The sequence below is a fragment of the Coloeus monedula genome (genome assembly GCF_965178545.1).
Source record: "Coloeus monedula genome assembly, chromosome: 6".
NCBI lineage: Eukaryota > Metazoa > Chordata > Aves > Passeriformes > Corvidae > Coloeus > Coloeus monedula.
Genome location: NC_138786.1, coordinates 49,865,476 through 49,880,081, shown reverse-complemented (window position 1 = coordinate 49,880,081; position 14,606 = coordinate 49,865,476). Strand labels below are relative to the sequence as shown.

Below are 14,606 nucleotides of genomic sequence, written 5' to 3'. Positions count from 1 at the left end.
GTCTGGAGCTCAAGTCTTAATGAGGAGCAGCTGGAGGAGCTGGGATTGTTTATCCTGGGGAGAAGGAAGCTCAGGGAAGACTTTATTCTCTACAACTGCCTGAAAGGAGGTTGCTCCAAGGTGGGTGTCAGTCTCTTCTCCCAGGTAAGAGGTGATAGGACAAGAGGCAATGGCCTCGAGTTGTGCTAGGACATGTTTAGATTTGATATTAGGAAAAATTTCTTCATCAAAAGGATTATGAAGCACTGGAACAGGATGCCCAGGGAAGTGGTGGCATCACCATCTTTGGAGGCATTTAACAGACGTGTAGATCTGGCAACAACAAGGCTTAGTGATGGAGTTCTCAGTGCTGGGTTAAAGGATGGACTTGATGGTCTCAGATGTATTTCCCAACCTCATTGATTCTATGACGTATAGCACCTTTTCTCCTTGAATCCCCTACCTCCTAAGGGGATGCTCCTGGATGGAAGGTGTTCACTGGGGCATTGACCTGTGAATTTTCCAATCCCTCAGTCACACCCACATTAGCACAGTCCCTGTGACCCCTCCGTGGGTGCTGCAGGAGCACACCCTTAAAGGGGTTGGGTAATACACAGGTGGCCTGACTGCATGGGTCCAACTCTGTGTGAAAGCAGGTTCTGATGTACTGGCCTGCCCCTCCCTGTCTGCCTTTTGGCGGTGCCTGCACCTTGTGCCAGCCCACACTGGGAGCACAGGCAAGAGTTTGTCCTTCAGTCCATTGCTGCATGAGGCACCAGGTGACACCGCTCTGGCTGAGTGCTGGGTGCCATGGGGTCCTGGATGCACATTCCTATAGCAACCCCCAACCACTACGAACACCAGTGATGTCCCCAGAAATTGGCCCTTATTAATGACAGTGTAGGTAATTATGAAATAGTGTATCATTTAAAACAAATATGCCAAACAAAAACTATTAGAAGTCCGGTGTAGAGGAATCAAAATATCTCTGTGAAAAATACTAAATTGAGATCTGGCTATAGCATGCATCCAGCTGTCTTTTCCTTAGGCTCATGTCTAGTATTATGTATATGTTTCATTTTACTCACTTCAGTACTTCTACTGTATGAACTCATGCAGTTTACAGAAGTTAATGATGCATATGAAGTATTTCCTAGAGTGAATAGCTGGAGTCCCAGCAGCAGGATGTGTAGAAATGTAGGGGACTCTTATGACTGCTCTAAGTAAAGGCAGGGTTTGGCCATGCATATACAGCAAAAATCAGGTGCTTGTCCAGAAAAATTGTCTTCACTGTTTACTCTGTACCATTCCTAAAGTAGTAACACTTGTCTGTCCTGGTTAATGTTTTCTAGAGGACATTTTGCTTTCATAATGCTATTTAACTGTATAAATAAGAGAGGGAGCTGCAGGGTAGTCCTGGTGAAGATAGCAGGATCCTTGGAAGCTGCTGTAAGTAGTGATTTTTTCGCTTCCTATAGAGACTTCAAAAGTGTCTCCTCTTTTTGCAGGCAATCAATTCTAAATCTTTTCTAGGGTTGCATCTTATACTGAAATCTGTCCTAGATAAAGAGGTTTTTGTTGTGTCAGCTGGAGATAAAGGACATAGGCATCACAACTGAGGCAATGAGTTGTCTACACATTGTCAGGTCACTGGAAGAAGGAGTAAGAATCTAAAAGCAGAGGAGGGTGTCTTGCCAGAAAGCAAGGTGCTCTCTGGAGCCAGGAAATCCTAAAAGGGGGGCTTTCCCTGATGTACCTCCTGCTAGAAATAGGCCCTGATTCATTAAAAGCCTGAGGTTGAGTGCTTAAAACCTTTTTTAATGTATTGTTGATTCTTTTTAATTAATTCTGATGATTTTTATACTGAAGGTCTACAAGAAATACCATTGCTTAGGGAATGGTATATCTAATGTCTGCTTCCCTTTTAGATGAGACATTACTGCTGTAATCATCAGATTACAGGCCTATTGAGAAGGCAGGAAAGAAACTGGTGATTTTCACATGTTCAGAAGATCACAGTGAGGTCAACATTTTCAATGAGTCAGAAACGGGGCTGTGGCCGGGTGTACATTGGAATGTAGGAACTGAGAACGTGGTCTGATCTGTTCTTGCAGAGAGAAGAAAATCCCCACCTGACTGCCGTAACCACTGCGCTCATTCTTTTTTGTCTACTTTTTTATTCTCTTGGCCTCAGTGATGCTTCATCCCTGAGTGTGTGCAGTAACTCAGGTTCAACAGCAAATACGCATGGTGGCCTGGTAGAAGAGTGAGAGCTCATGTTCACCTGTTTCCAGGTAAAAGGAGGCTTAGAGGTGAATGATGCCACTTTCTGGCTGAGTTCTCCAATACTAAGCTGGCTCACAGAAGATAGAAAAAACACCAAACAGCCCTGTGAACAGTCACATACATTTCTAAAGGATAGTGTAAAGTAGGCTTCCACATTTCTCCTGCAAAAGGAATTACTTTTAATGAAATAGTCACAGTGGTTGGACTCTCCAAAGAGTCCAATGTCCTCAGCTTGTGTTTGCAATCTCCTCAGGGGCTCAGGCATAGAGGTATCAAAACTCTGAATGACAAGAGAAGTGAATGTCTAGATGATCAGTCTGGAGCAAGCCCTGAACCTGTTCAGGTGCATACAATTAAATATGCAGAGCTTTCTGGCCAGCCAGGAAAGCCCATGTGAGTTTGTGATGCTCCTTTGAATAGGTGGTCCTGGACAGTAGGTTTCTGAGGTCATGTTCTCACACACAGATATGACTAGTCAAGTCTTTCTTTTGTGATTTTTCGTGTGCTTGGGTGGAGTTTTTTACAAGTCTCTGGGTAGCTGATATTTAGTTCAGCAGACACCACTGGTGGTGGTGCTGTATCTTGATATGCCTGGTGCCCCCACAGTGCTGCTTTCAGGAAACAAATTTCTCAGATTTCCTCCTTCAGAAACAACCAGGAGGGAAGCAGCACCATCTGGTGAGCAAACAGCTTTTCTATTTCATGCTTTCATATATTTCTGAGTCATGCAAATTTTCGTGTTGTCTGAAACGAGATTATCAATGAGGACACCTTACGGGAGTAGTATGGGATGGATATTCATCTCCTGGATTAATACATGGCAGAAAGTTCTTTCTAAAGGCAGAAAGTTGTCTTCAGAATTGTCTCTCCAAATCACAGAGACAGAAATCAGCCCTAAAATGGACAAAATAGCTATATCCACAAAGAAGCAAGTTCTGTCAGTGAGAAAACTCAGTCCAGCTCACTTCCAGGTTTTCTGGTGGAAGTATTCTAAGGTAACTTCAGCTAAACCCAGTGTTCTCCATTTTGTTTCTGAGTTGCATGGTAGGGAAGACTGTGTGCTAGGGAAGAGGTAATATATTCAGCAAGTGTTATCACTAGGGATAAATTGCCAAAAACTCTGTCCACCAAGTGCTGGCGTGCTCTTTTATCATTGTCTGGTTTGATTAAAAGCTCTTCTTTAGAGGAACCTATTCTTGAACACCACAAATATACTGTCATTGTGTAACACACACAAAGAAAAGAGGCAGAGGTAGAAGTGTTTCCTTCCAGGCTATTCAACAAGTCAGACTAGGTTTGGAACTAGAATTGCAGTGCTTTTCACTTCTACTGCCATGTTGATGGATAAACTGGGTTTTTTTCTGGGAATTATGTAAGTAAAGGTCTTAAAGAGCTTTCTGCAAACTGAACTCCTTCAGATTGGGAATTTCCTAAAGGCTTTATAGCACAGGTTCTTAGCTCTTTGCTTTTTAATAAATCGTTAGCAACTATGCTCCATAGGAAAATCTATCAATCTTTAAGACCATATGAGAATGTGCATCTTCTGTTTCATGCTGAAAGGGTGTCTTTTGTCAATTTGTCAGTGGTTGATCACTTCCTTACCCAGAAGTCACAATGACATCAAATGAAATAGTGTCAAATATGAAGTAACAATCCCCAATCATATTCTGAAGGTTCAGAGGGTGCAAATCTTATTATAAAAGTACCTTCAGGTTTCAAAAAAGGGACTAATGGAAAGGGTCACTTGTATCTTCAAGGCTTAAACAACAAAAAAAGACCTCTACAAATCACAACTGCTAAGTCGTTTATAATCTCATGCCTTTAAAACTAACTATTATCAAGATTTTTTGAGGTCTGACTCATGAGTCTTGGCAGTTTGTGATTGGCCAGGACTGAGTAACAGATGGATGATTCAGATTCAGATTGTATTTAATTATCTGTGAATTCAGAGCTGTAATAAAATGAAATTAATTCCATGAAAGTACATAAATTAACCACAAAATGCGAACATGTTGTAACTACATAGAGAAAAAATATCAGGATAGGGAAAATATCCTTCAGAAAACTGTAACCAGTATTTTACAGAACCCTTACAGCAAAATCATTCTACATCCTTTCACCATAATTTTGAGGTCAAGTCAGTTAAACTCCCTTTCTGCTTTGCATTCCAAGTACATAGAATTGGTGGTTTGAGGTATACATAGAAAAGCCTATCTATCAGGTGCATATTTTGTAATAAATATTAAATGTGATGAGATAGAGAACAGGTGGCAACTTATGCCAATGAACAATGAAATGTTTCTCTTTTTTGGTATTCATGTTATTCTTAATAAATTATGACTGCAGCTGAGTAAATAGTTCATAGTAAATAATTTATTCATAGGCAGCTTCTGAATCAGCCTGCTGGATATGTGGAAATAAATTAGGCTTAGCTCTGACGCTTTTGTTTGGGAGTTGATTTCTTTTCAAAGTCTGACTAATACATTGGCTCGCTGATAGCAGTTTTAAAAATTCAGAACTGAAGCTCTTATGTTGAGTTACAAGTATCTAGATACATGGAGAAGTATTTCAATGTCAAAATCAGAGGAGACCAAACTATAATTTAAGACTACTGTATACAATAATTGAAAATGTAGTTACCAAGAACCCAACCCTTACAGTTCTTACACTTGTCAGTAATGCTCTTAAATAGGCTTTCTTTCTAAAATTACTTATAACAAACATGTAAATGTTTGAATGTTTGATTATAGCTTGAAAATGTTTTGCTGTTCTCATGAGTCTAACTGTAAGTGGATATTCAACTGCTAACACAAATTGCTCCCTCTGATCTTATAGAGAAAGCAAGACCATAAGTGTAGCACTTTCTGACGAGTCTCTCAAGTTGAGTCATGCGAGAGATGAAGGGTGCAATTGGTGTAATATGTTTATCTGTGCAAATTTTAGCAAATCTGGCTCATTATCTCCTCAAACCCTGTGCAACTCTTGCACCATTTCTTTGCCCTAGATTCCTCCTCAGAAATGAGGCCTATTGGGACATTCATAACCCCATTTCCAAGGTCTCTTTTAAGAGCTTATACAGTGCAGAGTGTCAGCTCTGCAATGAAATGAGGCTACCACAGCCAAGTGTGGCTTCGCCCTTTGACCAGTGGAGCAGCTGATAAAAATATGGCCTTGTTCTTTGTTAATGACATTGATTGCTTCTGCTGTGCTGAAAATGAACCCGCTCCAACAGTTTGGTTGAAGAGGCAACATGTTGTTTCAGATTCTTATTTAAAACATTGCATAACTTCCATTCAGGAAAAAACCCCACCTCTTCCTTAGAGAGGTAGGGGTTTTTATCTGGTTTGCTGCTGAAGAACAGCCACCACTATTTGTCCTTTTTTTAAATAGGGCACCTTATCAATCTGACCAAAAGTTTATTTAAAGATCCCCTGCCTGCCTATTTGCTCACATTCTATGCAGCTACTGATTGCTGCTCACTTGCATGAATTTCTTCTTTCTCCCCTAACTCGCAAAACAGCCAGACTTCTTCTATGATGAACTTTCAAGGAATTATTCAAACCATAAGTGTCAAAAGCACAGTGGTACTGCAGCCTTTCAGCGATTAGCCACGAGGTGTTTTCTGATGGGATATGCTCCATTCTCCAGCCTGCTGAGGGTGCTGTGTATTCAACTAATCCATGTTGAATTTTGTCTTTGCAGGTATTTAGGGTGGGGGTGGTGGGAAGAGTTGTTGGAGACTTGCCAGGAGGCCTGGGAAAATAAAAAAAAAAAAAAAAAAATTCTGGCAAGAATTGGAGAACATGGAAATTGAGGACAAAAGAAAGAGAGAAGACTTTTTATTCCGTGGTAATGACAGAATAACTATTTGTACTTCATTTATTTACTTACCATAGTAATATCATCTCCTTTTTTTTTCTCTAGGATTTTAACACAAGAACATGAAGACCACATTCTACCTCAGTTTGCTACTGGCTGGGTTTCATGCAGTTGCCCACAGTCAGCTCCCACCCAGTGACCACAATGGACATGATCCAAATGACCCTAAACACCACATACATCATGGAGGTGAAGCGATCGCTTGCCTCAAACTTGTACCAAACAATGCTGACTTTGCATTCCAGTTTTTTAGGGAGGTTACACAGGAGACACCTAATAAGAACATTTTCTTCTCTCCTGTGAGCATCTCCGCTGCATTTGCGATGTTGGCTCTTGGGGCTAGATCAGCCACGCAGTCTCAGATCCTGGAAGGACTCACCTTCAACCTTACAGAGATTCAGGAGAAAGAGATACATGAAGGCTTCCACAACTTAATCCACATGCTGAACCATCCTGAGGGCGGAGTCCAGCTCAACATGGGGAATGCCATCTTTGTAACAGAGAAGCTGAAACTCCTAAAAAAGTTTTTAGATGATGCCAAAGCTCTGTATCAGCTGGAGGCTTTTACCACTGACTTTAACAAACCCACAGAAGCTGAAAAGCACATCAATGATTATATAGAGAGGAAAACACATGGGAAAATTACTAATTTGGTCAAGGACATAGACCCACAAACTGTAATGCTTCTGGCTAGCTTTGTTTTCTTTAAAGGTAAGTAAGTCTTCTAGGGTTCACATTCTCACTATTCATTCTTATCAACAGATCTCGTGTTGGCTACCTTGACTGAGAACTGGTCTGGGGAAAATTTTAAGTGCTCTTTTCTGGGCCAGAAGGTCCCCTAATGGCATAGTGGAGGTGATGGAGAGGTTACAGGACCCCTCTCAGTATGGGAAGGCAGCTGGAGGCAACACAGGCTTATTTCTGTTTGTGACAGCTCCAGGAGCTCTGCTCCAAGCCACAGCCTTCCATGCAGCCTGATCTGGTGCTCCTGGGTTTAACCACAACTCCAATTGTTCCACGCTCTTCTAATTTTCAGTGAAGGCACCGAGACTTATACATGACCTAATGCCTCTTTTTAAAATTATGCATGATTCAATAGCCTAATTTACTACATTCCCTTTTTTCTTTCCCCTATCTGAGTCCTTTATCCATACACACTAACATTTATATATGGGAGAAGATAGTAATGAATAGGGGAGAATATTTTAAGGAACAAAGCAGAAACTGTGCATTTCTGATGTGGGTTAGATGTGCCCTTAAGACTGACATAACACCACTCAGATACGAGATCCTACATTATTTAATCTACAAATTGAGGCTTATAATTAAAGACAATAGAAATTAAGTGCATGCAGTATATGAGTACACAGATGATGTTTACAGAAAGGCCACTTAGATCCCCTGAACAGAAAAGCAGTGGTAGGTACAAAAAAACCTGCCTAATTATTTCACTACTGGCATCCGAAACGTAAATTGAAAGTGGAATCCAATGCACTCTTTTGAACAGGTAAAAGGTCCTTGCATTACTGTGATATACATTTTAAAGTGTTACATTTGAAAATTCTGTATTTAACACGTGGAGAAATAGGTGAATATTATTTACTAGCTATAAAAAATTTAGTCTGTGATGGGATAGAACATGGGATGTTCAGTCAAATTCTCCTTCTCTGTATCAGGCAGCTGGGAAAAGCCTTTTAAACCAGAGCATACTGAAGAAAGGGAGTTCTTTGTGGATGCTGAAACTACTGTGAAAGTCCCTATGATGCACCAGATGGGCAGATTTGACTTCTATTTTGATGAAGAGCTCTCATGCACTGTGGTACGACTGCATTATAATGGGAGTGCTACTGCATTTCTGGTTCTGCCAGCAAAAGGGAAAATGAAGCAGTTAGAGCAAACTCTGGACAAGGAAACCATCCAGAAATGGTCAGACCATCTCTTCCAAAGGTAATCTTCTGCCAGTCAGCTGCAATGACACCTAATTTATAGTATTTCTTCTTTTTTGGGAATGCAAACACTATGAACTTGGTGATTCTGGGAACTGAGTGGGTTATTTTTGGCCTGTGTGCCCTAGCTGTAAAAATCTTGCAGCTGGTTGGTATTTAACCATTCTTTTGTTGATGGCTGAGTGACTTGCTGCTCTCCCAACCATCTTGAATAGCAAGCCTAGATTGGTGTTTCTAAAATACTCCATGGACTGAGTGGAATGGTCACAATTTTAAACCAAATCTTCTGTACTGAGATTTCAGCTAGTGTGTTTTACTTCTCATATGTCACTGAGACACTCACTCAGGCGTAAGTCTAAACCTTAAATAAAGCATAATTTACACAGTTTGTAGTGCTTATAGACATGATATGTCCTACACAATTATCTTGCAGCATACAGTTGATCTTAGAACAGGCAAGTGATTAATTGTGGATGTCCTGATTTTCTGGCATTTTGTTTTGAAACTATAAAAATCTAATGAGTTTCTGTTAGTTTCAACCATTGACACCAACATCAGCTAATGCATTTTACAACCTTGTTTGTCTGGGAGAGGAGATCTTAGCAACAGTGGATGAGTAATATCAAGTTAATACATGCTTAATTTACCAAGCTCTGCCCTAATTCACAACTAATAAGGCTGTGCAGTTCACACCCATATATCTCAGTGCATCATCACAGAAATACCAGCACAGTTAGTAAAAACATTATGGGTAGCAAACTGAATATGAGCTAATAATGTGATACCTCAAATATCTAAAATAAAAAATGTATCATTCTCAGCTGCAATATCAGGAAAACCCTTATCTAAATGAATTTGTGGTGCAAGGTCAGTCAGGATCAATATAGGAATAAGTTCTTCATGGGAGAAACTGTGAGAACCAAATGGCAATTTCTGTTCTACTGTTTTGTTGATGCCAGCGCTGATGGACTTGATCCCATCCTCTTCTAGTGCACTGGGCAGTATCATGTGTGGGCTACAACACTGCAGTCAGGTCCCATCTGTTTTGCTATACAACCCAAGCTGTCTCTGGGCAAAGCAGCAAAAGACTTGAGCTACCTAAAGGGTAATCACTGTTGTGAGTGACTTGGATGCTCTGAGGATCCCTGGACAGAGCATGAAAGGAAATCCAACAGAAAGCATACTAAGCATGAACTGCCTACAAACAGCTCATAGTCAAAGGCAAACTTGATCATGGCCAGCCCAGAGGAGGAAGAAAATTAGAGGACATGGAATCCAAATGTGCAGGCAGCAGGAAACAGACCTTACCTGGGGCCATGCCAAATGCCCCAGTTATGTCAAAAATACTTATTTGTTTTGAAATGTTGGGATTTGCCACACTTCTCCCCAAGCAGATTTTGTCAGGACTTCTCTTGAGTTCTCCACCTTCTTGAGTGACATGGGCTGTCCCTCGTCTCTGCCTTGTTACTGTCCTACTTAGCAGAGTGCTCTCAAATTTCCTGAAGCAAAACACCAGATAAATACCATTATGATTGTTACTATTATTATTATTATTAAGAATAATAGTGCTTGTATCACCGTGAAAAGAACCAGCAATTGAATTAGTGCTTATTGTACATTCAGGGTCCAAACTCCTAGGATTTGACACTCATGGGAATTACACAAATATCTCACCCTCCTTTATGTTGGTGAAAAATCCTCTCACCACCCTCTATGTTTCTCTTCTACCTAACAGCTTTATGGACCTCTACTTCCCCAAATTTTCTATATCTGGGAGCTATGAAATACGTAACATCCTCAGCAAGATGGGAATTGTGGATGTGTTCACAAACCAGGCAGATCTCTCTGGCATCACTGGCACCCCAGAGCTGAAGGTTTCCAAAGTAAGTCTGTGGCTGTTGGACCTTTCCTGTTTTTTCACAAACATACAGGGAAAATCCATCCGTGGTAGCATCCAGAAGCACCAGGTAAATACAGCTCCCAGCTTCCTGGCTAGCCTGCAGCTGGGTCACCCAGGCCTCAGCCTGCAAGCTTACAAAAGGAGTTTGGCCCTCAGTGACACTGGAGATCAGATTAGATTGCTGCATGTATGTTTTTCCAAGAATGGTATTGGCCAATACTTTTTGGGCAGTATCTGAAACATGAGAGAAGCATCAACCCCTGGCTCCTCAAGGAAATGCACTAATGCTCCCAGGTACGTGACAACCTGTCCTTCTCACCCTGGAGACTCAGTTTTGGAGGTGCAGACAAACAATTACAGGTGGAGCCTCTATCCTTCATCCAATATTTTGAACTTTTTAATGAGATTTCCATAGCTCCATCCAAGCCCTCATTTAAGCTGCCGTGACTACAATAATACAGCTCTTCTGCCTCTACTCACTTCTCAGTGGGTCCCTCAAAGCAGGGCTTCTTTAGAAGGAGTCTAATTCATTTCTCAAGTGTCTGTTGACTGCCCAGAGTGACTCTATTTTCTTTTTTTCCCAGGTTGTTCACAAGGCTTCTCTGGATGTTGATGAGAGAGGTACTGAAGCAGCAGCAGCAACTGCTGCTGAAATAATGGCAGTGGCTCTTCCTCCAACCATTGAATTCAGCCATCCCTTCCTCATGCTGATTTTTGATAGAGATACAAACAGCACACTCTTCATAGGAAAAATAGTTAACCCGACCATCCCTAGCTGAAGTGACATATGAATTTTGTTTGCTACTACTAATTAAAGATGTGAAAATGCATGACATGATTTATTTCCATTTGTAACAGCTCATATATGGTTCTTTTTCAATAACAGTTTTTATTTTATGTCATCATCAAAAACTATTGGTATTGACCACGACACTTGCTGAAAAGGAAGGAAGAAATTGTTTTAAATTCAGCTAGAAAAGAATGCCTTTTTTACTTGACTGTAAGACAAGGAAAGACCTAAACTTTGCCAGCATTTGGAGAGAAATGTTTATATTACAATGGAAGACTCCTGCTTAATACGAAGTAGTCAGCCAGAATAGCAGGTAAAATTATGAACATTCTTGCAAACAAAGCAGAAGTGGTTGTAATTCACCCTAAGTAAATATGAGATGGGAAGAGTTGGATCAAAATTGCAGGGTCACAGGAACCTGAAGCTTCTAATGGAGACAGCACTAGGAATGTGAAAATCTGCTTTCAACAAAAAAAAAAAAACCTGCTTTCTGCACCAGAAACCTTTTATCATTCTTAGTATCAATCTAGCAGCAAATCTTCCTGAGTTTCTTGCAGCTTAAAGGAGAGCAGGAGGATCAAATCTGCCTTGAATCTGAAGATTTTCACCACATGTTGCCAATTTGACAGATTTAGATGGAGTTACTGACTTCTCACACATGTATCCATCAGTAGTGAGAAGGAGGATGTAGCTGAATGGGAAGGTGAGGTATTTGGATGGCAATTACACAAGCATACTGTCAGCTGAAATTCGTGGAAAACCTATAAGGAGGCTCTGGAAAATTAAAGATCTTTCAAATGCTGTCCTTTTACAGCCCAAAACATAAGTAAGGAGCACACAATAACCAAATCAGCTGACCCAGGTAGGGGGTGACAGGCACCTAGGTAGAACATGGCGCAGCTTGATGGCTGGCTGGAAACAAGAATTCAGTGGACCTGCCTTGGCAACTGGTACCAGAAAGGGTACAATTGGCCCTGTTTTCCCTAAAGTTGCAGGGTTTGGAAGGAAATGAAATGGTGTTGTGTCATTGACAATGACACTGGAAGCAGTCAAATGGCTTGGGAAGCGAACACAGCCTCAGCAAGGTCTTGTGTGCCCTCTGCAAAATTAAGAGCAAATGTGATTTTATCAGTCTTCTGAAAAGCATTGTCTCCCCTATTGCAGTCTAAAGGAAAGCACCCTTTTTGCTCTGTGTTTCTAGTAAATACCCTCTGTTAACACAATGCTTAATGGTGGTTTTTGACTAAATACAGTCTCAGTATAGATGAATATATCAACAACCCATGGCATCAAAGGCAGGACTCAGAGTGACAAAAATGCATGTACTTTTCTGGCACCTTCCTGCACACTTCCCCATCAGTTTGGGTGGCTTTGTGGCCCAATGCCCACACAGGAGTAATTAACAAGGTCTCCTGCCTGACTGTAGGTTTCTCATCTCCCTGAAATACAGTTGCAGGGTGCAGCCTCAGTGGGGTCAGTCTCAGCTGTTATCACTCCTGCTGTTAACTGCTGTTAAGCAAGGGACATCCAGCAAAGCAGCAGTAAAACCTTTAGGGGGTAGAGAGCTCAAAGAGGCGAGATCCTTAGTTACGTACTGAATTCCCTAGAGCTGCAGTTGAAAAATGGACATAATTGATTTTAGTAGGGTGATTCTGAGTTTACATCAAGAAGTGTTGAAGAAACAGAGGCCACAGATGCACTAAATAGTGCTCACTCCCTGGTAAACCACTTTGTAGTGGATAAAGACATAAACGTAGAAATACAGCATAGTAGGAGGAAAGTGGTTTTGGGAGAGGTTTGAAGATGAAGAGAATTTTCTCAAAGCTAAATCAGCTTTTGCAGGCTGTTAATCCTTATTTTTTGAAGGAGATTCCTTCCTTTCCTACCCTTAGTATCTTGGTGCCCTCACAGATGTGCCCCCTTCATAAGCAGGATGCTGGAATTCTGGTTTCCTCACAAATTCCAGAGAAAAGAGCCCACAGGGGCAGTAGGAGGAAGGCACAGGAGCAGATACGCTGCTGCAAAGAACTAGCACCTCACAGTTTGTGCTTCTCCTCTCACTGCATCTTTTATACGATCTCTCTGTGTTTGTAAAACGTGTTGGGAGGTTACAGGGACAGTGAGTGGTGCCAGCCACGGGAGGACAGAGTGGTGGTGATGAGGGGCGTCTGCCGTTCCCACAGGGAACTGCCTGTCAATCAAGACCGGCGTCCAGGAGCCGTTTGCTAGACTTGCTTCATCAGGCAATAGCTCCTGCTGTATTGACATCATGCTGTGATTTTCCACTGCAGGATTTGCCAGAGATAGTGTTAAGAAGAGGCAGGCACCACACTCAGCACAAAAGAGCAGCAGACAGCTTGCTCCCTGCCTACATCCATGCTGCGCTGTGCTGCTATGTGGCCCGTTCTCATCTCTCCCCCCCATCCACCAAGTCCTACTCTCTTAATCCTGCTCTCGTTGCTGCAAGCAACAAAACAGGTTTTCCTGATTACACTCACTCTCCTCATTTCCTCTCCGGACCAGCTCTTTTTCACAGCCTCCCACTCTCCCTCCTGCAGATTAACATTTTATCCCTCCCACTCGCCGGCACCGTTTGTTCGTGCAGGAGGGGAACGCTGCCGGCTCAGCTGTGGCGCCAGCAGGTCCTCCTCTCTCCTTCCCAAAAAATGCAGGGCGGGAATAAACAGGGTTCTCTGCCTTCCACGAACCATTTTGAGGGCACTCACAGCACACAGTGAGGGAGGCTGGGCAGAAAGGCAGAGCTTCAGGTCACTGGGCTATTGCCATTTGGTGTGGCGGGCAGAGTGGGGATATAAATGAGCCAGAGACGCATCTCGGGGGTAATTAATGACCAGGTTCATTAGGCATTGCCACGGCTGACACAGCTATAAAGTGTGAGGACGGAACTCACGGCTGTGCTTGTGGTGATCCCAGGTTTGGGTAAGCTGCTTGTCTCTTGGCCAGATGCCAGTCCTGTTTCACTGACTGCACCACGGCAACGCCATCGGCTGTAGCCCAAGAGCCTCCAAGTGCTCCAAGTGCCACATCCCAAGACTTCAACAGCTTCCTGGGCTCACACCCTCTTTGTTGAAGCAGGCATTTAGGGTTTTGCTCATTTTGCACCATCACTAAGGCTGTACCTGGAGGTAGGGAAAAAAATTCTCCTCACTTCCCACCCCACACCCTTCAGCCTCCCTACAAACAGGAGTCACGGGAAAAACTCCCTATGTACTGTTCAGGCAGGCATGATCTGATAGCTCTTGCCCAGCAGGAGGAAAGACGCAGGTCAGTACAACCTCTAACTTCACAAATAGAGCAGTGTTGTTGTTGCTCGTAATGCAGCGACCTGCTTTGTGTTAAACTAACAGCACAGGCCTCGGGTCTCTGCACTTGTCAGGCTTTGCTAGGACCTGTCTGGGCCTGCCCGGGGTTTTGTTTCAGCTTCTTTGCTTGTAACAGTAACTAGCCAGCAATTGGATGCTATTACCTAATAGTAATAGGTTAATTTTTTCCTTTGCTTTGTATAATTGTATACAGATATTTCTGTAACCAGGAGGTATTAAGAACAAGGAGTTCTGCACAGAATGAAGGATGAAGGCATACAGATGTGGTGGGATGATAACAGGGGACTGGAGAGTACAAGCACAGGATGATACTGGGCACCTCAGAGCCATGAACATCTTACCAGTGCTCAGTCACTGGTCATCAAAGCTTTGCAGAACTGGGAGCTGTGTGAAACCAGTTCGGGGCATAACCAGCAATTAGGAAAACAGAGACTGAGTACACAGTGTATGTAAAACACAGCACAGGTACTTTGTCCAGGTGT

General features: G+C 42.3%; 1 protein-coding gene across 1 annotated transcript; it reads left to right on the top strand.

The window, feature by feature from the left end:
• Window positions 1-6,206: 6,206 nt before the first annotated feature.
• On the top strand, window positions 6,207-10,769 carry LOC309574219 (alpha-1-antiproteinase 2-like; the record flags this gene model as incomplete). Its single annotated transcript, XM_082283660.1, has 4 exons — window positions 6,207-6,859; window positions 7,825-8,091; window positions 9,826-9,973; window positions 10,575-10,769. 4 exons carry the CDS (start codon window positions 6,207-6,209, stop codon window positions 10,767-10,769), a joined length of 1,263 nt encoding a protein of 420 aa, XP_082139786.1.
• Between the last annotated feature and the right edge of the window lie 3,837 nt (window positions 10,770-14,606).